The sequence below is a fragment of the Spinacia oleracea genome, chromosome 1 (genome assembly GCF_020520425.1).
Source record: "Spinacia oleracea cultivar Varoflay chromosome 1, BTI_SOV_V1, whole genome shotgun sequence".
In the NCBI taxonomy this organism is placed as follows: Eukaryota; Viridiplantae; Streptophyta; class Magnoliopsida; order Caryophyllales; family Amaranthaceae; genus Spinacia; species Spinacia oleracea.
Genome location: NC_079487.1, coordinates 83,858,520 through 83,882,003, shown reverse-complemented (window position 1 = coordinate 83,882,003; position 23,484 = coordinate 83,858,520). Strand labels below are relative to the sequence as shown.

Sequence of the window (23,484 nt, the reverse complement as noted above, 5' to 3'; positions counted from 1 at the left end):
ACCGATTATAACCCGATGAAACCTGTTATTGACTCAAATCATGACAACCCCTTACCTGAATTTACGCGACATGTTGACAACTCGTTTTGTCATTGACCTAACTAAATAATGACTTAAATCGAGTTAATATTATGTTTTATAATTACCTAATCTAGAACAAGTGAAAAGCGTTAAACCAAATTTAACCAAATTTATAAAAGTTAATTATAAGGTTAAAACTTGACTAATCCTGATAGCTATCATACCCGGTCTTAACCCGTGTCCGATAGCGAACCCGACCTGAATTTTAACCGACTCGGTAATTATCCGATCCGAACTTGACCCGACTCGTTAAGACCCGAACCCGTAATTGTACCCGACTAGAAAAAGACCCGACCCGAACCCGAACCGAACCATACCGAAATGGAAAAATAACCCGACATGACCCGACAAATTTTCAACCTGACCGAACCCGACCTGAACCCGACCTGCACCCGATAATAAAATGACCCGATATGACCCGACCAGATTATGACCCGAGACCCGAGATGACCAGACCCGAACCCGACTTGAGTAACCGTTTTGACAGCTCTACCCAGAATGTGAAATAAAAAAATTTGAAGTGTGAGGAAACCAAAAGGTTGGGGTGCAACCTTTAACTCTGCTAAGCCGGGGAACGTGCGAACATTTCACCGCAGCAAAATATTTTACAGCGCAGACGACGATTGCCCATTCTTTCTGTCAAGCTCATACGAATTACGAAGGTAGACAGTAGACTGGTGACGTATTCAACTGTCAAGCTCTTCACTCTTTCTCTCTCTTCTTCGCTCCCGATCGTGTTCACCACCTGCAGCTCCACCATCAATGGCGGAGGAAGAGAGAGAATTGCCGCTTACAATGGACAAAGACACCAATCTCCTCTCCAAAGTAGCGGCAAATCACCTATACCTAACTCAATTCGAGGCATTCCGATCAACAATCCTTAGTCTCCGTCATCGGAACCCTAATCTTGCACTCTCTCTCCTCCAAACTATTGTTGTCAATGGTGGAAACTTTAAGAATGCCATTTACTCCACCAATTGTTCTTCTCCTGCTCTTCTCACTTGGCTATCGTCTCTTGAACTCTTCCAATTTGAGAATTGTACTTCAATTTGGTCATCTTCGACATCGGCTGATTCGCTTCGGCTTCGTGTTGAGTTCTTGCTGTACATTCAGATGGTCAGTTCCAGGGTTTCAGAGAGTGTTAATAGGAAAGCAGAGATGGAGGAGGAGGAGGCGGAGGAAGAGCTGCGGGAATTAAAAGGTTCTATGCTGTTGTTGGATGGGATAATGGAGTTAGGGTTGAGGAGATTGAAGGAAGATTTGATTGTTAGTTTGGGTGAAGAGAGGGGAAGTGTGGAGGAGGAGGGAGTGGTTATTAGAGAGGAGGAATTGGGGTGCTTGAAGAGAGTAGTTCTGAAAAATGCGGATGTTTTCGTCTCATTGTGTGAGAATATACAAGGACAAGTAGGTGTGGAGTTAGAGAAAGATGATGATAATGAGTTGGCTATAACTCTGAGGAGAGAAGGGAGGGTGGGGACTGTTTTGAGTGAGGAGGATCAAAGAGTCTTACAATCAATCCAGAAGTATGCACAGATTGCACATTTGGAGGAGATGAGACAATGTGTAATCATGGACGATGTAGACGAGGCTATTTTACATATTCGATATTTGCACTTGGTTTATGGAGTCTCCAAGGAAGAGTATCGGTACGTGTATGCTAATGCTGAATCCTTGTAGTACTTGCAATGAATTGTATGGTAATTTTAGGGTCTTGTGTTTGTTGTATAGCCATATTTCTAGCACTTAACATGTGTTTAGAGTGAGAATGTTGGTTTGTTGTTATATTTGATGTCTTTATCTTCTAATGTCATTGCTGCACCATGGTAATACTACTGATACTTGTCTGTTATTGTGCGATCTTTTGCAATATTGTATAGTGTATACTATTTTCAGAAGCAGTGATAGATGTATTTATTAACAGAGTATTATCTCTCAAAATTCTGACTCAAGCTAAGGTAGATAGATGGAAGTGGCTCATGGTCTGTGTGTTGTAACTTGTAAGTTATTCACCAAGTAATGCAAATGTAGTTACATAAACATAACACTTATTAGGAAATTAAGAATTCTGATGTGACATCAGTAATTGTGAAGTGAAGAACCCAACTATTGATGCTTTGCCAGGCTACTAATGTACGACATAACACTTTTTAGGAAAATAAGAATTCTGATGTGATGGCAGTAATTGTGAAGTGAAAAACCCAACTACTGATGCTTTGTCGTGCAACCATATCAAAATCAAGGCTTGTACTGATATCTTTTACAATTTTTTTGATTCAGTAGTTGGCTTCTTCATCACACACTCCATCCTTTCCGAAATTGATCCAGGATACCTAACCCCCCCCCCCCCCCCCCCCCCCCCCCCCCCTACTGTTACTGGGTGGTTTATACCTGTGTTCATTTCACCTCCTTATTATAGTAGCAGGATCCACACTGTTGTGTTCTTGTGTTGAAGATATATAGTCATTTGAAGTTCCGCTTATTGATACTAACACTTAGACCTGTTCTCATATACTGAGTTGATGACTTGTAATATAGATTAGTCTTGTCAATATTTTTCTTTCTTTTGGCATTTCAGTGCACTGTTAGAAGTTTGAAATTATTTTATTCTTCTTATTAGCCTATTTAAGACTTTTGGTACTTGTTATTTAAAGAAACCGTTTTTCTTTTGATGTCTCTGTTAGAATGGTTTTTCAAGATTTGCTCCAAAAGGTTTTCTCAGGAAAAGAGGGACTAGGAGACACTTCTTGTACAACAAGGGATAAATTGCTGTATATATATCGAGAAGCTCTTTTATCAAATTGCACACATCTTGTTCAAATGATCCAGGTTAAGATTTTTCTTATCTTTCACTGTCTAGGTAACTATTGATTCCGTGTAATTCCCTAACCATTATTCATTGCACAACACTTCAATTTTCATGAATTAGTTCCCTAATTGATGATTTCTGTGTGATGATGCTTGATGTGTTTCTGGTGTAAGTTACATTATTCTGAACAATAAATATATTGAACAGCCTTGTTGGTGAGATTTGAAATCTTACGCCAAGAGCCTTGTTCTTCAAGGGGGGCTTCCTAGATGCACAATTGCAGCTGTAGGGCATTTTCCCGATTGGCATTTTCTTGCCAGCTTTACCTCGCGTTTTGTCTCTCTTCTTTGCTTCGAAACCATATTTTTCATCGTTTACCATGGAGGTAAAGAAGATTATATGAATTTCTCTGTCTTGTTGCATGTAGTTGACATGGGTTTAGAATTTATACTGGCGAAGTGGCAATGACGGTAAAAGGAAAAGCATATGGTGATGGTGTTGCAGTGTTTCTGAATTATGACTAAAGAACTTTCAGATCTTTTTGTTTTTTACTCCCTCTGATTCTAAATGTTTTTCCCATTTAGAATATTGACACTATTCATAATGGAAGAGAATCTTATGAATTACGTTCAATATATAAGAAAAAACATAGTCATGTGGGGTCTTGTTTGATTCGTCTCAATGAGTACTTTAACGATGTGTAAATTTTATAATTTTTAATAACACGTAACTAGAGATACTAACGATGTAAAATGTGCATTGGCATGTGTGCCAAAGAGAAATGAGAAAAACATTTAGATTCGGAGGGAGTAATTGTTTAACAGTGTGAGTACTGTCAGGGATGTTGGAGCAGCTGATAATAGATGGGAGAGGATTTATTTTAGTAAATTGGAGATGATTGGCATATTTGGCAGTGCAAGTTGTACGGGTGATTGCAAAGTGGAGTATGATATAACTATTGGGTGGTGTTAAGATTGTGGCAGGGCGGATCAGGGAATTTTACTTGTACAAAGAATAGCATAGAACAAAGTCCAAGAGAGTAAAGTCATACAACTCTATATGTCATTCAGTTGAAGAACATACGATACAATTTCTGAATATCCAAAGATGCCTTGAAAAAGGTCCTGATATGTACCCTCCACCATCCGGCAACTGCTGCTATGATTAGGAGTTGTTTGGTTGGGGAGAATCAAGAAAGATAAAGGTGTTTCATATCCCCTTACCCCTTTCTGGCTGTTGGTTGGCTATTTTTAGAAATCCTACCTTCCACTTGACACTTGAGGATTACCTCTTTATCCTCTACCCCACTTGAGGCAAATATTAATAGCTATAAATTAATAAAGTAATTACTGTTTTCTTCTTATACTCCCTCCGTTCTTAAATATTAGTCCCCTTTTGACTTTTCAACTCGTTTCAACTCGATATTTAAACGTAAATATCTCCAAATACGTATGTTAAAAAAATATTAATTTTGATATTGTTAAACTAAACATTGAGACGAACAAAATAAAATCTCACATGAATATGTTTTGCAGTACGTATTGGAAAGAAATTAGAAGATTCTCTTGAATTGTAAATAGTGTCCAGATTCCAAATAGGACTAACGGAGGGAGTACTAATAATTATATTTTTGTTATTATTAATACTCCCTCCGCCCAATTTAATTGTCGTACCAAGGTTTTCACAGAGTTTTATGTGATAAGTTGTTGCATGCTTATCTATTACGGAGTATATTTTAATAGAAAAGTAGATGAGATGGGAGATAGGGGAGGAATTTTTTAATTGATTGTGAGAGATGTGGGGCCATAACTTTTGGTAGTGGGAAGAGAGATATAATAAAATATTTGTAGGTCCATTCCATAAAAGGGAAGGGTGACAATTAAATTGGGACAGACGTAAATGGAAAGTATGACGATTAAATTTGGATGGAGGGAGTATAAATTATTACTCCGTATAATTATACTTTATTTTTAAAATCCAAGTTGTATCCGACTTAAAATCTGACCCGGTTCGACCCGTTTGTAAAATATTTGTGATTAGCTCTTTGATAACCATAGTAATTAATACTAACATATCATCGATAATTATTAACAGTAAATTGGTAACCATAAGTTATTTTTATATAACAATAAAAAATATGATTTATTTAATATAACAACGTAGATAAATAAATAATAGTCAAATATAAAATAACGGTACTACTAACCATAGTATTACATATTTTATTCATTAGACCTTATTCGAACTTATAGGACCTTATTGGAACTTATAAGGCTTTATAGGACCTTATAGGATCTTATTGGAACTTATAGGACCTTATTTAACTTATATGACCTTATTGGAACTTATCTGAACTTATACGACATGAAACTTATTTACATAAGGTCCTTTAAGTTGAAGAGAACAACACCTTAGATACGCTCATACTCTGTGACGTCAATTTGTTGTTTTTCATAGTGTGACTATGCTGATTGTTTATGTAGTTTACGCCGATCAATGGTTGGGTTCAGTTTTTCTTTATTGTGAACTCCTTTTTATTCTTTTATTTTGTGTGTGTTTGATGTTGTTGTTTACCTTGTCAACTGAATTCATGTGTGTATGTGTTACTGGTACTTTATTGTTGTTCTGATTCATGAGCTTTTCAGTCACGCTGACAACTGTGGCATCTATCTGGAAAGTAAATTTTATGTTGCTAGTGTAGGAACATATAGATGCATAAAGCGGAATTTCAGGAAACAATTTCCTAACATCTATCACAGGATCTCATGCATAACAATAGTATAGATCAGATTAAGTCGAAAGAATAATCACCTTTGAAGCGTGTTCTCCCGTTCGTATGCAAGCTTCGAAGATCTTAGAGCCCCACTTGTTGCTCCTCTACTCAGTCCACAAGCACGAATTGAATCCCACGTATGCTAGTACGGAAGAATTGAAGGAATTATGTCCTTAGACATTTCCGGCAATTACTAAATATAAATAGGAATTAATTATGAAGATAATAAGTTAAATATTTTAGTAATCATATTTGCTTGCTAGAGAATAAATGTGATTAGCAGGACAATATTGATTGGACCTACAACTAAAATATATTAATCCTATAAGGTCACACATATAAGCATTAATTGGAATGGGCCCAAAAGGCCCGATGGCAACCGGTCTGTTAAGGGAAGAATGTTGGGCTTTGGTTTTGTGTTAACCTAAAACTCTCACATTATAATAGTTATAATGTCAGGGATTTAGAAATCACGTTCATTCAATATCTGACAAAAGGAAAACACAAAAACCCTAATTCTAATTCTCTAAACGCCGTACATCCCAAACAAAGCAAGAGAACGATCACAATCTGTCTCTTGCTTTGTTTGGGATGTACGGCGTTTAGAGAATTAGAATTAGGGTTTTTGTGTTTTCCTTTTGTCAGATATTGAATGAACGTGATTTCTAAATCCCTGACATTATAACTATTATAATGTGAGAGTTTTAGGTTAACACAAAACCAAACCCCAACATTCTTCCCTTAACAGACCGGTTGCCATCGGGCCTTTTGGGCCCATTCCAATTAATGCTTATATGTGTGACCTTATAGGATTAATATATTTTAGTTGTAGGTCCAATCAATATTGTCCTGCTAATCACATTTATTCTCTAGCAAGCAAATATGATTACTAAAATAATTAACTTATTATCTTCATAATTAATTCCTATTTATATTTAGTAATTGCCGGAAATGTCTAAGGACATAATTCCTTCAATCTCCCACTTGTCCGAAGACAAGAACGCAATGCTAAATTCCTTAAGTCTCTTAATGCCAAAATTTGATAACACACTGTTATTCTCAAATTCTAGTTTCTTGATCGCCGAGTTCGAACTGTTCAAATAAAGATTAACTTTTAATCCCATTCCGCATGGCCATGCAATTTTCAGTTCTCGCTCATCAAGAGGCCCAGACACCATTCCTATCAAATAGGAGGACTTATTCACTCTTGTATGACCATAACTCCCACTCAATTCTTAGCCCACCTGATCACTGCCTTTATAACCTCCTTTTACGGCGCGGCGTTTAACTGCGTCAAAGTTAAACTAATTGTCTCGTGGTTATTAAGACATACTCATGTCTAAGGAATCCACTAAATATAGAAGTTTGATTCTACTTTTAGAATCTAGTTAGGTCAAGTCACAATGCATCAAGTATACATCCATATAATCAATTAGACATCCCTATGTCTCCATAGCTCATGGAACTGCACTATCAATTAATTATATGCTAGTCTTCACATAAATCACTTATGTCCAATTTAGTGATTTAGACTAGGGACTTAATAAGTTGTGATTTCAGTTCACTTTATAGGGTTCCATTATCAAAACGTTTTCGATAATCCTATTTGGACATTTTATTTAATACTAAACCAAACAATTAAATAAGAATGAACTTTTATTGATAAACATTCAAAGCATAATAAATGTCTTTACAATTGTAAACATAAAGTAAACAAACTAAAGCCATTCTCCCATATGCCTAAGCCCCATAGACCTAGTATGACTCTCATGCTTTGGTTGAGCAAGCGGTTTAGTCAGAGGATCAGCCACGTTATCCTCAGTATGAACCTTGCTTACTTTCACATCCCCTCTTTCAACGATCTCTCGAATGAGATGGAATCTCCTGAGCACATGTTTGGATTTTTGGTGCGATCTGGGTTCCTTGGACTGGGAAATGGCACCATTGTTGTCACAGTACAACTCAATGCCATTTTCAATGCTAGGAACTACACCAAGTTCACTAATGAACTTTTTGATCCAAACAGCTTCTTTTGCTGCATCACTTGCTGCAATATACTCAGCCTCTGTTGTAGAATCTGCGATGGTACTCTGCTTAGAACTCTTCCAGCTCACAGCCCCTCCATTGAGACAAAATATGAAACCAGATTGTGATCGGAAATCATCTTTGTCACTTTGGAAGCTTGTATCGGTGTATCCAGTGGCAACCAACTCATTATCTCCACCATAGACCAAGAAATCATCCTTAGTCCTTCTTAAGTACTTAAGGATATTCTTTGCTGCCATCCAGTGCGCCTCTCCTGGGTTTGACTGGTATCTGCTGCACATACTCAAAGCATATGCAACATCCGGTCGAGTGCATACCATGGCATACATAATGGACCCTACTGCAGAGGCATAAGGAACATTACTCATGCGCTTGACCTCATCAGGTGTCGAAGGACACTGAGTCTTGCCAAGTGAAATGCCATGTTGCATGGGAATGAAACCTCTTTTGGAGTTTTCCAGCTTGAACCTTGCAAGAACCTTATCAATATAAGTCTCTTGGCTAAGTCCAATCAGCCTTTTGGATCTATCTCTATGGATCCTTATTCCCAAGATGTATTCAGCTTCTCCTAGGTCTTTCATGGAAAAACAACTTTTAAGCCATTCCTTGACTGACTCAAGCATGGTCTTGTCGTTTCCTATGAGAAGTATGTCATCCACATACAAGACTAGGAAAGCAATACTACTCCCACTCAACTTCTTGTATATACAAGATTCCTCTTCATTTCTGAGGAAGCCAAAAGATTTGACTGCCTCATCAAATCTGAGGTTCCAACTCCGGGATGCTTGCTTAAGCCCATAAATGGACTTCTTAAGCTTGCAAACTTTTCTTGGACTGTTTGGATCTTCAAAACCTTGTGATTGTGTCATGTACACATCCTCTTTCAAGAACCCATTCAAGAAGGCGGTTTTAACGTCCATCTGCCAGATCTCATAGTCATGAAAGGCAGCAATCGCAAGAATTATCCTAATGGATTTCAGCATGGCTACTGGTGAGAAGGTTTCATCATAGTCAATACCATGAATTTGTCTAAAACCTTTTGCCACTAGTCTTGCCTTAAAGACATCAATGTTTCCATCTTTGTCCTTTTTCAGTTTGAAAATCCATTTGCAACCTATGGGTTTAACCCCATCAGGCAAAGCAACCAAGTCCCATACTTGATTTTCAAACATCGAATCCATTTCGGATCTCATGGCTTCAAGCCATTTCTCGGAGTCTTGACTCGTCAAAGCATTTGTGTAGCTAGTAGGTTCCTCATGTTCTAAAATCTCTATTTCAGAACTTTCAGTCAAAAGGAAATCAATATATCTCTTTGACGGAATGACAGTCCTACCAGACCTACGTTGGGGAACAACAGGAGAAGTTTCCACCTCATTAGGTTGAGGGACTTCGCATGGATTATCTCCAAGTGGGACGGTAGAAGGCGCATGAATGGAATGCACCGCCTCCTGAGCATTTTCATGCTGGGTCGTCTCTGACGAGGTGTGAACCTCATCCATTTGTTGCTCATCTCGAATTTCTTCGAGATATACATTACTCCCACTTGTTTTTCTGGAAATAAACTCCTTTTCCAGAAAGACACCATCGCGAGCAACAAACACTTTGTTTTCGCTTTGGTTGTAGAAGTAGTATCCCTTAGTCTGTTTTGGGTAACCCACAAAAAGACACTTATCGGACTTGGGTGAAAGCTTATCAGAAAGTAAACGTTTTACATAAACTTCACAACCCCATGTCCTTAGAAAAGACAATTTTGGAACTTTTCCAGTCCACATCTCATATGGCGTCTTTTCTACTGCTTTGGACGGAGCTCTGTTGAGTGTGAATGCCGCTGTTTCAAGCGCAAATCCCCAAAATGAGGCAGGAAGGTTAGCAAGACTCATCATGGACCGAACCATATCTAATAGAGTTCGGTTCCTTCTTTCGGAAACCCCATTCAATTGTGGTGTCCCTGGTGGAGTCAATTGCGAAAGTATTCCACAATCTTTCAAATGATCACCAAACTCTTGAGATAAATATTCACCACCACGATCGGATCGCAATGCTTTAATTTTCTTTCCAAGTTGGTTTTGTACTTCATTTTGGAATTCCTTGAACTTTTCAAAGGATTCCGACTTATGTCGCATGAGGTAAACATATCCAAATGTGCTCACATCATCAGTAAAAGTAATGAAATACCCGTACCCTCCCCTAGCCAAAGTACTCATAGGTCCGCACACATCAGTATGTATGAGGGCTAAAAGATCATTGGCCCTTTCACTTGAGCCTGTGAAAGGAGATTTTGTCATTTTCCCCATTAAGCAAAACTCACATACTTCAAATGATTCAAAATCAAATGATTTGAGAATTCCATCCTTATGAAGTTTCTCTATGCGCTTTGAGCTTATGTGGCCTAATCGACAATGCCATAGGTAAGTAGGGTTCAAATCATTTGGTTTGTGTTTCTTGTTTTCTATGTGATAGATATGGTTTTGTAAGTCTAGTACATACAAACCATTTGATAATTTAGCAGAGACATAGAACATACCATTCAAATATGCTGAACAACAATTATTCATAATTTGAAATGAAAAACCTTCCGAATCCAAAATCGGAATAGAAATTATGTTCTTGGTAATAACTGGAACGTAATAACAATTATAAAGTTCTAATATTAAACTAGAAGGCAAGCGTAAACTATAATCTCCTACAGCTAAAGCAGCAACTCTTGCTCCATTACCTACTCGGAGATCCACTTCGCCTTTGCTCAAGCTCCTACTTCTTTTTAGTCCCTGCACATTACCAATAATGTGAGATCCACAAGCGGTATCAAATACCCAAGAAGCAGTTGTAGCTAAATTAACTTCTATGACATAGATACCTGAAGTTAAAGCACCAGTCTTCTTATCCTCCAGATATTTGGGGCAGTTCCTCTTCCAATGACCAATCTTGTGGCAGTGGTAGCACTCATGTTGAGCAGCTACCTTAGCCTTGGGAGTGGCCTTTGGCTTGGTTGAAGAGTTCTCATTGGCAACTACCTTGCCCTTGTTCTTCTTCACGGGAGCCCCTTTCTTCTTGAACTGCTTACCTTTACTAACCATTAGAACATCCTTATGTTTAGGTTTACTTGGTAAGTTTCTCTCAGCCTGAATTAGTGAACCATGCAACTCTTGCAGGGTAGCCTCCCCTCCTTGCATGTAGAAGTTCAACTTAAAGTTATGAAAATCTTCAGGCAAGGATCTGATGACTATGTCAGTTGCCAGGTCCTTAGGATAAGGGAAACCCAATTTCTCCATGGTCTGAAAATGTCCAATCAAATCGAACACATGCGGACCAACGGGCTTCCCCTCTTCCAACTTGGAATCCAGAAGTTTGCAGTTTGCTTCAAATCTCTCCAATCTAGCATTTTTCTGAAACAAAGTTTTCAGTTGCTGGATTATGCTGTAGGCATCCAGACCATCAAAACGTTTTTGATACTCTGGTTCCATGCAAGCAAGCATCAAGCATGTTACTTGCAAGGAGTTATCCTCTAGAGTTTGTCTAGCTCGCTTTTGAGCTGCAGTAGCATTTTCTGGCAAGGGTTCAGGTAGAGGATTGTCAAGAACACTTTCTTTTCCTTCCGCTCTGAGAACAATTCTCACAGCCATTTGCCATTGTAGGAAGTTGGTAGCATTCAGTTTGTCTTTTTCAATTAGAGGGCGCAAGTTAAAAGTAGAGTTGTTTGCACCAGACATGATAACTACAATAAAAAGTAAAGCAAGATTCAATATAATGTTTATCAAAAGTAGCAATTAAACAAATTCAATTCACTACTACCCTTTATTCAAAATTAGAAGTCCCCATTGAATAAAGAATTAACCAAGATCCCCTCCCACTACAATCAAACGGACTTTGGCCCTGCTACTTTAATTTATAGTATTCGAGGTAAGTAAACATTTTACTAATTATAACTGATTATAACTCTTGGTAGACAGGTTAACAACTCTTTGTATTTTCCTATCTCTTAGCTTCAAAACCCAAAACTTTGTCTTTTGATAGTTTTGTTGAGTTAAACCAAACATTAACATGTAAGTTTCAAAAACCTACCCTACTATCCCCGGAATTATAAGCAACACCCTGCTTTGGCAGAACCTATTACTCATGATCTAAGGCTTTATAGGTGTTGTATGGAAAAGCACTTAAACTCAATATTATTTTGGGACCTAAGTTTACTATGTTGGTTAATTAAAAGTGAACACATTGCTTTAAATAACCACATACATAAACTCAATAAGCATTTTAAGGCAATATAAAATGCATAAAAATAAATGTGATCCTAGTATGGCCCCTAAAAAATAAGCTCAAATCTTCTTGGGTTCCTGTTCATCTTTCTTGGATCTCCATCCTTGAATTTTTGATTGAACTTTCTTACTTCATCGAACTCATAATACGAACTTTATAATCTAATTTAAACTTTTAAATTAAATTACAACAATACAGAACGATGCGCAGATCGTATTTCAAAATTTACAAGAATACAAAACGATACGCAGATCGTATTTTCTATCCTATTTTGGGCCATACTAGTCACTCGCCTGTAACAAAATATCATATATATTCCATACACGCATATAATATCAAACAATATTAAACACAAATTATTTACTTATTAACTGTTAATAAGCAAATAATATTTCCAAAATGATTATAAAAACTTAAACAATTTAAGTTTAAAATTATTTAGGAAACTTTATTATTTTAATTCAATTACTATTTAAAAATGGCTAGAATAATCTCATTAATCAAGAATTTGCATATATGCTCAACTTAGAAAATCTTAATTTCCAAAAAAAATATTCAAAATTAAAAAGTTTTTGAAAAGATTAATTAAGAAAATCCAACACGTTTTTGGAATTTCCTAAAAAAAAAAAATCAACCTTTCCAAATATTTAGGAGATTTGACCTTTTAATAAACCAGATTTTCCCTTTTTTTTTTTTTTTTTTTTTTTTTTTTCTTTTTTTTTTTTTTTAATTTTTTATAATGAAACTGCTGCAGTGACTTCACAAAATCAAAACCCTCACGGCTGACGCCAGCCAGCAGCCGCCAGGACCGCCGGCCAGCCGCCGCGACTCAAAATCCCAGCCACGCTGGTCGACCCAGCCACCAGAAAACCGGCAGCCAAGCCCACCGGCGAGCTAGGCCGCAACTAACTAGCCGCAACAGCAGCCAGGCACAACGGCGACGTCCACACGCCGCCTCGCCTGCCGCCCCTACGCCGCCCAATCTTCTGCCGGAAAGCCGCCCTAGTTCGCCCTCTACCGTGGCTCCACCGTCGCAGGTGGTGGCCACCCAGCCATGGAGGTTGTTATTTTAATTTGGGTAACAATTACCTAAATTAAATTAATCTTTATTCAACTTTTGTTAAAGATTAACAATTTAATTAGGGTTTAATTATCCGAAAATAATGGCAAAAATTTGAATAAATTAACAATCCTTAAACTGAATTTTAGGGTTGTTAGAAGTTAGATTTCAATTTAAACTCTTTATTAAAATTAAATCTAACAAGAATTCAAAATTTAAGGCATAATTATCTCATTTTATTCAAATAATTCAAGAAAATAACAATTATAATCCGAAAAATTCGAATTAAATTACCAGGCAGATCTATTGAATTTTCTTAACAAATAAAATCAAAAATTTTAATTGTTATCCTTAAATTTTATGATTAATCGAATTAAACATAAAAATTAACCAAATTCAATAATTAATATACAAAAATTCCGAAAATTAGTTAAAAAATTACCAAAAAATTTCGGCTATTGTATAAAAATTAGGGGATAATCAGTAGATTTATTTAAAAAATTAAAAATCAAATCTTTAATTGTTAACAAATATTTCCATGATTAATCTTATTAACCATTAAATAATTTAAAATCTGACGAATTTAATTTAAAAAATCCGAAATTTTTTATGAGATATTAACAGTTAATTTCGACCCTGTGATAAAAATTTCGGAATTTTTTAAATTTATTTTGAGCAAAAATGAATTAAATCACGATTTAATGATTCCAATCAATTAATATCATATATTAATTTTGCAAATTCAAGCCATAAATAAATCTTCCCTTAATTGAATCAAAATAATAATGTTGCATACAATCATGATCATAAAATATTATGCAAGAGGCTAAAACTGATACCACTGTAGGAACATATAGATGCATAAAGCGGAATTTCAGGAAACAATTTCCTAACATCTATCACAGGATCTCATGCATAACAATAGTATAGATCAGATTAAGTCGAAAGAATAATCACCTTTGAAGCGTGTTCTCCCGTTCGTATGCAAGCTTCGAAGATCTTAGAGCCCCACTTGTTGCTCCTCTACTCAGTCCACAAGCACGAATTGAATCCCACGTATGCTAGTACGGAAGAGAACGATCACAATCTGTCTCTTGCTTTGTTTGGGATGTACGGCGTTTAGAGAATTAGAATTAGGGTTTTTGTGTTTTCCTTTTGTCAGATATTGAATGAACGTGATTTCTAAATCCCTGACATTATAACTATTATAATGTGAGAGTTTTAGGTTAACACAAAACCAAAGCCCAACATTCTTCCCTTAACAGACCGGTTGCCATCGGGCCTTTTGGGCCCATTCCAATTAATGCTTATATGTGTGACCTTATAGGATTAATATATTTTAGTTGTAGGTCCAATCAATATTGTCCTGCTAATCACATTTATTCTCTAGCAAGCAAATATGATTACTAAAATAATTAACTTATTATCTTCATAATTAATTCCTATTTATATTTAGTAATTGCCGGAAATGTCTAAGGACATAATTCCTTCAGCTAGACTTGTATATAGTTTATAGGAATCTGAGGACTGTTATTGTTCTTTCAGGCTGTTCAAGATCATCTTCTGCTAGAAGAAATAACTTTGCTGAGGGGTTCGGACAACCAGATCTTGCCTCCGCTAAGGCAACTTCAAAATCGAATGCAAAATAAGAAGCTTGGGAATTACAACAATGACACCTATTTATCTTCTAATTTGGATATTACTTCTTGCATGCGGGATTTATACCATTATGCTCGTGTTGCTGGATTGCATGTTTTGGAGTGTGTTATGGAAACAGCTCTTTCTGCTGTCAAGAACGAGCAGTTGGAAGAAGCAAGCTATGTAAGCTTCCTCTATCTTTTAACTGAGACATACACTTATTTGATGGGGGAGTGTTCTGGCTGAAAGCTTATTATCTTTTGCAGGTTCATGTTAGCCGACCTCAAATCATTTTGGGACTGAGGCTTTGTTGTTGTATTTTTTGTTTTCCCATGACTAAGCTGCTTACTTTATATACAGGTTGTGTCGTTGTTTCCGCGGCTTCAACCCCTAGTTAGTGTCCTTGGGTGGGATTTATTGCCCAACAGAACTGCTGCTCGAAGAAAATTAATGCAACTACTTTGGACAAGCCGGTCAAAAATATATGAGCTTGATGACTCCTCTCTGTATGAAAATGATTCGGATGAGGTACTTCTTTTTACCTGCAGATTGACACACTCGATAATTTTCTGCACCCTCTTACACTTGTGTTAATATTTTTCTGAAATATTCTTCCCATTTCTGACAGAAATCATGCGTGGAATTTCTTTGTGATACCTTGTGTTATCGGCTTGACCTTGCTTCTTTTGTTGCTTGTGTCAATTCGGGTCAACCATGGAATATCACGTCCTCCGTACTATTTTCTGGAAATGGACAAGTAGATACACAAGATGAGAATGCTCATTTGGATCCTTTTGTGGAGAATTTTGTTTTGGAAAGGCTATCTTCTCAAAGTCCTCTACGGGTAAGATTTTTTTTTGCGTAGAAGTTGTTTTCTGGGAAGTTTCATAAACAAGCAAAAGAAGAAATACAAAGTAGGGGGTCCAGAAGTTAGAAATAGAAGGACAATAAAGAAGAACTCCAATCTCATAATCTTGTAAGAAAGGAAACCAATAGGGAACACCGAATGCGTGTGAGCCCAAAGAGAAGCTGATACACCACTCAATCCCATAAAGAATCCAAAGAAAAATCCCTATCACGAAAACTCCTGTAGTTTCTCTCTAACCATGCCCATGAAGATAACTGATTCACTGATAAATTATATCTTATAAACTGTCATCAAGTCTTGGTGTACTTCCATTTTTCTTTATTACTTCTAGTAAAGAATCTAGTTAGAATATGTCTTCCACCAGACGAGTGTATAGACTATATACTGACGACCTTTATGAGATTATGATGACTTTTATAAGTGACCTTTATGGCTTTATGCTTGACTTTTAGTGGAAAATGGGGTGACTATATCTGCATATGGGGCGACTTGAACCATCAACGACCCTGCTTTCTTTGACTAGAAAAAACGATTCGAAATTAGTTTAAATCTGCAAAGCCAAGTATCATTGGAAATCGGTTGCAAATATCAGTTGTGATCAGCAGAATTCAGTAAAAATTGGTTTTGATCAGTAATCAATAGGTGTATACAGACAAAGTAGTGGAGAATCAGAACATATAGTTTTTATCAGCAAACATCAGTTTTAATCAGTAGAATTCAGTTCTAATCGGTATATTCAGTTTAATTAGTGAAAATAATTCAAGTTTTGGTACAAAATAAGGTGAAGAGAAAGGGCGGTATTATGTATACCCTTCTTAAATGGATATTCGCCAACTGGATATGTTTAGAAATAAGTGGTTTTGGAGTTATTTATTTTCTCGCCTCCTCTCTAAGATTCGTTCTTCAGAAAATGGATTTCAATTGATTCACATTTTGGGCAAAATTGTCAAAAAGTACCTTGTTTTTAAGTCAGTTTGTGAACTAGTACTTTTTTGGTTTGATTTTGTCAAAAAGTACCTTGAATTAAAAAGTTGTATTAAAAACGAGGCCTTTGGCCAACATTCCGGCCAAAAATTCAACATTCCGTCCATTGACTGCAAAGGTTGGCAAAAACTAAGTGGGAAAATGGCTCGTGAGCACACTCGCAATTGTATAAGAACCCAATTCAAAGTATTTGCCACCAAAACACTCAAATGGCACCTTTGGATCTGAGATTTTTGGTGTGTTAATGCCTATTCTTATAACAGAATTAGGGGTGAGTCGATTTGCTTGGTCAAGTGTTTTGCCCCTATTTTTTTGGAGGGAAAGTGAAGTCAATGGACGGAATGTTGACTATTTGGCCGGAATGTTGGCCAAAGGTCCCGTTTTTAATACAACTTTTTAATTCAAGGTGCTTTTTGACAAAATCAAACCAATAAGGTTCTAGTTCACAAACTATCCTAAAACTAAGGTACTTTACATTTGGTTTTTACATGATTACTCTCTCTGACTTTTTTTTCTTGTCAGTTGCCACGGCATATTAATAGCAAATTCATGTGTATCCTTATTGGATTAAGGCTTTATGATTGTTATTGTTCACCATCATGTGAGGCCATCACAATATTAATTACTACTACAATCCATTATTTTTTACATTAAACTCCTTTAAAATACCTGGCTACTGCAATTTGCTTCTAACTTTGATTATTTTTGTTTAGGTGTTATTTGATGTTGTTCCGACCATTAAGTTTGAAGATGCTGTTAGATTGATCAGCATGCAGCCGACAGATTCTTCTGCAGCAAAATGGAAAAGGTGTGGCACTTTTCTATATGGCTGTATTTTAATTTTAAAAGTACAAGGTCAAATGCCTCGGCCCTCAAAACAAAATAATATTCCTTTTTGTTACAAGGGTGCTTTTTCCAAATCACTTCTTTTTCAATGAGCCATATGCTAGTGAGATAGATTGATTATTTGGTATTAAGAGGATCAAACAACAATGTCATCTTGGTCATATGGTGGTGATTTGGGTGCTTTGGCTGTAGAGTAATGGCCATGTTTGTTGAGGTGTTCGGCAAACTGTTGAGTTGCTATAAAACATTGGGTCATATATTTTTTCTTGACCCTATGTTTGGTAAGAAAATCCAGCTTTAAAGATATTATGCCTATTTTGCTCGAGTAGACTGGTCCCATTAAGATGGCCCAAAGTGATTTGGCTAAAGGGGAGTTTGGTTGTTGAAGGGAAAAGGGAAACAGGATGAGAAAGGGATTCAAGGAGAATGGAGAAATAAAACCCTGAACTTAACTATGTTGTTTGTCTTGCAAATAAGAAAGGGAAACCCCAACCACCACCACCACCACCTCCTGCCTGTAGTTTCCTGCACCACCACCACTGCCCCTATCTTTCACCTTTTTAGTTTCGCCGTCATCGGCTCATCGCAACACTGCCCTTTCTCCATAGCCGCCGGCCCTCCACTGTTGTCCTCAATTTCCTCTCTTTTTTCTCTTTGATCCGGTTGTTTGGTGGGTCAGTATGGAGGTTGGATAACATCGATCATGGCTGGGGTCGTTTTATGTGGGCGGTGTAGTTTTCGGGTAGTTGAGGTTGTTTTTGGATGGATGAGGTGATTTTTCTGGATTGTTAGGGTTGTTTCCTGGGAGGATTTGGTTTCTCTCGGAAAGGTTGTGGTGGTTTTTGGGTTGGGTGGAATCCTTTTTTCCGTCAAGGTAAGGATTGTTTCCAAGTTTGTGAGATGGTTATTGGGATGGATGAGATGCTTTTCCTGGGAGGTTAGGGCTGTGTTGTGGGTTGGTGGGTGGCGGAGTGGCATTGGTGGAATGGCAGGGAGGTGCTGGAGGTTAGGGAGGTGGTTTCAGGCGAAAGTGAGGCGTAGCGGGGTGGTCAATGTAGTAGTCAACGTCGGTCCAGGGTGGTGGGTTGAAGAAGAGTTTGGGGTAAAGGATGAATCTCTTGGTGTTGTCATCAAACAACATTTTGGGACTAAGGCTTTGTTGTTGTTTGTTGTTGTTTGATGAATCTCTTGGTGGGGTTGGGGAATCATCGTGGAGGATAGTGGAGGAATGATTAAAATGCTCTAACAAATAACAATAAGGGAATCAAGGGTGTTGTTTCCGTTTCTCTTTCCCGAAGACCCGGTACCAAACATCCCCTAAGGGTTTGTAACCTGTATAAAGAGATACTCCTGAAGACTATTGAAGGGAACTGCTTTTTTCTCCTAGGATTTTTTTTAATGTTTTTGAAGGACTTTTCTTTTGTTTTATTGATAAGAAAATATATTTACAAGGGTATGAACGTTGGATACTTCGTGTTTCCCCTTTGACGGTGGTGGATTGCCTACAATTTGTTTTGCGGGGTTTGGTAAGGACAAGGAGAAGAAGTTGTGGCCAAATGCTTTTATTGCAGTTATGTGTCTGCAAAATAGCCGAAATCCTGATGTCTTTTCTTGAGCTTCCTTATCTTCTGATTTTGTCTCGGACAAAGTAACTTATCTTGCCCCTTTATGGGCTAAGGAGGCTGGGGCATTTAAATCCTATTTAATTGGAGAGGTTAAAAGAAACTAGTATAATCAGTAACTTAAATGGCTGATTAGTGGACAGGTTGTCTTCTTTCTCTGTACTGATTTTTTCAGTTGATAATATATTTTATTACAAAAATAAATTGAACTAACAGCATAAAAAAGGAGTACTGGCAAAGAGCCAAAGAGCACAAGCTGTCCTCTAAACATGAACAAAAAATTACAGAGTGCAGCGTAACCCAACTTCTGCAAACCTTCCTATCCGAGTAGCTCTTGATAGACACATTATCGTTGGCCCATAGCGACACTTAATAATTTTTGGAGTAAAATTCTTCCCAATTTCCTTTCTAGTTGTAACTGGAAGAGGAAGGTTCGTCTTAAAGTATGTTGTTTTGCATGTGCAGGTGTGTAATGGTTAAGGATCTATTCCCATAGAATGTACTTAACAGAATGAAGTTTACTCTTGTAGGCTGCTTTGGAGGGTAGAAAATCTCTGGATCATCTCTGTAGCCTTTTTCTTTCTTGACCAGGAGTTCACTTATTTAAACTTACATAAATTTATTGGAAATGTGAATTGAACTTAGGTAGCTCTTGTGCACTTATTGGAACTTAGTTCTTCTGAAACATATAGTTTAAGATACAAAGAACCTCTTTGTCGGAGGAGATAGGTTCAACATTATTTTAGCATAGAAGCTCTTGTGCCAAGTAAAAGAGGGATGAAGAAAGGTTTGACAATTGCAGTATGTACTATAGAGTATGATTATGTTGGCAATTAGTGGATACTTGGAACAAAAGAAACATCACATTTTGAGGTGGGTCTTGCTCAGATAAAAAATTTACGTCTCTTTTTGGAGGATATTGTATAGCTAGAGTTAAGTGTCAGGTTTTTAGCAAGCTTGACTTCTCTTGAATTTGTAGGTAAAATGCCTACATAATTGCTTGAGGCTTTATATGTTTGGCCTTACCAGTTTACTTTCATTTTTGCATGAGTAACCCCTCATGATATTGTGTTGTTCTATTTGTTTGTTATGTGTCAGAAAGAAAAGATACCCTTTTTTATCAGCTATAAGCATTAACTAAGGGGTATCTCTTATTTTCAAATAGATAGTCTAGCAAAAGTTATGTACTTCCTCCGTTTTTTGTTGGTTCCACTTTGTTTTTCATGTCTCCAATGCACGCTTTTGGCCATTAATATATCCAATTATGAGAAAAATTATAAAAAGTTTATATTTGAAAATACGTATTGTGATGAATCTAACAAGATATCACGTACGTAGTATATTATTTTGATATTTGTAATAGTGAGAATTTACGGTCAAAATATTTGAATTTTAATTAGGCAAAGTTGCCAAAACGGACCTTTTATAGTCCAAATTTTGCGAGAAAGGACCTTATATAATTTTCTTTTGTAAAAGCACACCTTAATGTAATTTTTTTTTTAGCGAAAGACAACCAAATGAAAGTTTTCGGCATTGACTGAGTTTTTCCGTCCATTGACTTGCACGTGAGCAGCACGTGTGGCTTCATTTTACACGTTAACTTGTGAAAACGAGCATGTTTAGTGGAAACGAAACAACTTCCCTTAAATACGACACAATATATCAAAATCGAGCACTATCACAATAAACATCACTTTAACAATGCTTTTTGTTGGAAATGTAGCAAAATGGAGCCACACGTGCTGCTCACGTACAAGTCAATGGCCGGAAAAACTCAGTCAATGCCGGAAACTTCCATTAGGTTGTCTTTCGGAAAAAAAGTTTACATTAAGGTGTGATTTTACAAAAAACAATTATATAAGGTCCTTTCTTGCAAATTTTGGGTTATAAAAGGTCATTTTTAGCAAATTTACCTTTTAATTATAAAATTTAAAAGTGTAACCAACAAAAATGAATTAGAGGGAGTACAATTTAAGTTAAGTTAGAAACAGTGTTCTTAGTGTGAATTTTGGTTCTTAGTATATAACCTTTGATTTTTTGAGCTAAGATTTATGCTTTGTGTTACTCCGTTACTAATAGAAGATGGCTTGACTTCGTGTGTGTGTGTGTGGTGGGTGGGGGGGGGGGGGGGGGGGGGGGATAGACTATAGGCATGATATCAGTTGAAATTACAGAGGGCAAAAGGTTGGTGGATAGATTTATTCTTTTTTTTAACACCCAGTAAATTAATCTGTTTATCAGCTCTCATTACATACAATGTAGGATCTGGCAAGGTGGCATTATTTAGTAAATCTTTCTCCTCCTTCTCTACAAATATATCTTTCCGTGTAGATCTGTTTCAAGTTGTGCTGCTGGAACATATAATGAGAAATAAAATGCACTTTTTTTTGCTCTGACGACTTTTAGATTTGTGGGCATTCAAATCACAGAAATTGAAATTTGTGGCTGACTTTTGGTCATAGGATGCATGATGTTGAACTGATTCACATGCGCTATGCGCTTGATTATGCCGTCATGGCATTGGGAGCTATGGAAAAGAGTATCTCTGATGATCAAATTTGCTATCCTCAGTTGTCATTAAGCTTTTTGAAGGAACTTAGGCATCATCTTGACGCTGTGAACAGTGTGGCACGCAAGGTAATTTGTCTTTGTTTCATCTCACACTGTCGCGGTCCTTTTATCATGGAAATCTATTATTTATTTATTGATTGCTATTTTATTGACAGTCTTGTGACAACTAATTCCGAATGATGCAGATATTCATGGTGAACATTATCATTTCCCTCCTACACGTTGACAGCATCGCAGTTGATTTTGAACATTGTGGCTTAGCAGGGAGCAACCCCGAGTTATCCCAGACTGGTTTGAGGCAAAATGATGATGTCAATTTTGATGAAATGGGAAACCACATGGCTGTTTCTATTGTGGAATTTCTACTTGATACTTTGAGTCGCAATTTACCAACAGAGCTGACATCGGAGGTAACTGATTCTAGTGGTGAAAAAGAAGCCTTAGAGTGGAGAATCTCAAATGCTAGAAATTTCATTGAAGATTGGCAATGGAGATTGTCAGTTTTGCAGCAACTATTGCCCCTGCGTGAGCTGAAATGGAGATGGAAGGAGGCATTAACTATACTACGTGCAGCACCATCAAAGTTGCTTAACCTGTAAGCTCCTTAAATGCTTTAATGCTATTGGGTCTTCAAACAGTTGCTTCCATGACTCATATTAGGTTTAATCTATTTCAGTTATGCTCAAGATTGTGTTTGTATTCTTGTTCACAGCTTGGATGGCTTTACAAAGCTTGATATTTTTAGCTGTCCTCGCCTTCCTATTACCTATCATGTTTATTATCATATTTGGTTCCCAAATTCCTATTGCTTTCGTTTTTTCAAGTGTCATTTTCTTACAGATGCATGCAAAAGGCAAAGTTTGACATAGGGGAGGAGGCGGTACATAGATTTTCCTTGTCATCTGAAGATAGAGCTACGCTTGCGCTAGCTGAATGGGTGGACGACACTTTCAAGAAAGCATCTGTAAGCGTGTCTCATCTCTCAAAGATAACTGTTCATTTTTTCGTTGTCAGTATCTGGCTCTGCCAGTATTGCTTTTACTTGCATGGTTGACACATTGTGTTGCTTCTTCTCTTTGTTGGGGGTAGGCTTGATTAAATCATTATTTACAGAAATATATTTGACATGTCAAGACTGCAAGGCTCTTCTAAGATATAGATGCAATTGATTTTAATTTGCACTTATTTTTTAATGCACAAATAAGTCTCCTTTTAGAGGGAACATTCCCGGGCTTTGTTTGTGCATCCACTTATGCGCACACACCCATAGACAATGTTCAAGGTCATGTGTTTCGGCTTTATTTCTTCAATGGTGATGATTATATTTCTGTTGTTAGCGTATACTTTGTTTTTTGAGTGAGAAAAGGAATAATTGTTTCAGGTTTAATTTTTTGGGTTGGTAACTTGATATCATCTATTGTCAGCCACATATATACAGGCTTGGTGTCTTATTTTCATCCTTTATCCTGATATTCTTCAAGGTTTTTTTTTCTACAAGTATTCTTTCAAAGTTGCTCTTTTGGGGGGTTCGGTTGGGTGGGAGGAGATGTTTTGGAAGAAAAACCTAATAAGTTTAAGTGTTTGCAGAGTTCTTTCATTTATGTGAGGGTGTTGCTTCATCTGCACCTCATAACACCTCCGTATTCTTATGTGCATCCAACTGCTGATACTAATCAGTGGTAATTTGTGCTTAGTCTATATTTGCACTTTTGAGTGACTAAGGCTCCATTCTATTCGACATATTTTGTCTGAACTTTTTTTATATGTAAAAAAACTTATTTTATCTGAAATAAATTTATTTGTGTGTGAAAATGTCTGAAAAAAATTAGTATTTCTGAACTTATATTATCTGAAATTAACTGAACTTATTTTGCCTGAAATGAGTCAAAATAAGTCGAACAAAACAAAGCCTAACTTCAATTACCATGAAAA

General features: G+C 36.9%; 1 protein-coding gene across 2 annotated transcripts in view; it reads left to right on the top strand.

The window, feature by feature from the left end:
* The first annotated feature begins 655 nt into the window (after positions 1-655).
* LOC110801661 (uncharacterized) overlaps positions 656-23,484 on the top strand; it is a 60,323-nt gene continuing 37,494 nt past the window's right edge. Inside the window, exons 1-9 of one of the 2 annotated variants that reach the window (XR_008926786.1) lie at positions 656-1,727; positions 2,763-2,907; positions 14,569-14,844; positions 15,022-15,189; positions 15,290-15,505; positions 17,227-17,321; positions 21,444-21,618; positions 21,738-22,147; positions 22,393-22,516. Coding sequence is in view for 1 of the 2 variants with exons in the window: in XM_022007046.2 (XP_021862738.1) it covers positions 844-1,727; positions 2,763-2,907; positions 14,569-14,844; positions 15,022-15,189; positions 15,290-15,505; positions 17,227-17,321; positions 21,444-21,618; positions 21,738-22,147; positions 22,393-22,516 (2,493 nt within the window). In the remaining variant the exon portion in view is untranslated. The remainder of the gene's footprint in view (positions 1,728-2,762; positions 2,908-14,568; positions 14,845-15,021; positions 15,190-15,289; positions 15,506-17,226; positions 17,322-21,443; positions 21,619-21,737; positions 22,148-22,392; positions 22,517-23,484) is intronic. The other variant, XM_022007046.2, reaches the window with a different exon arrangement.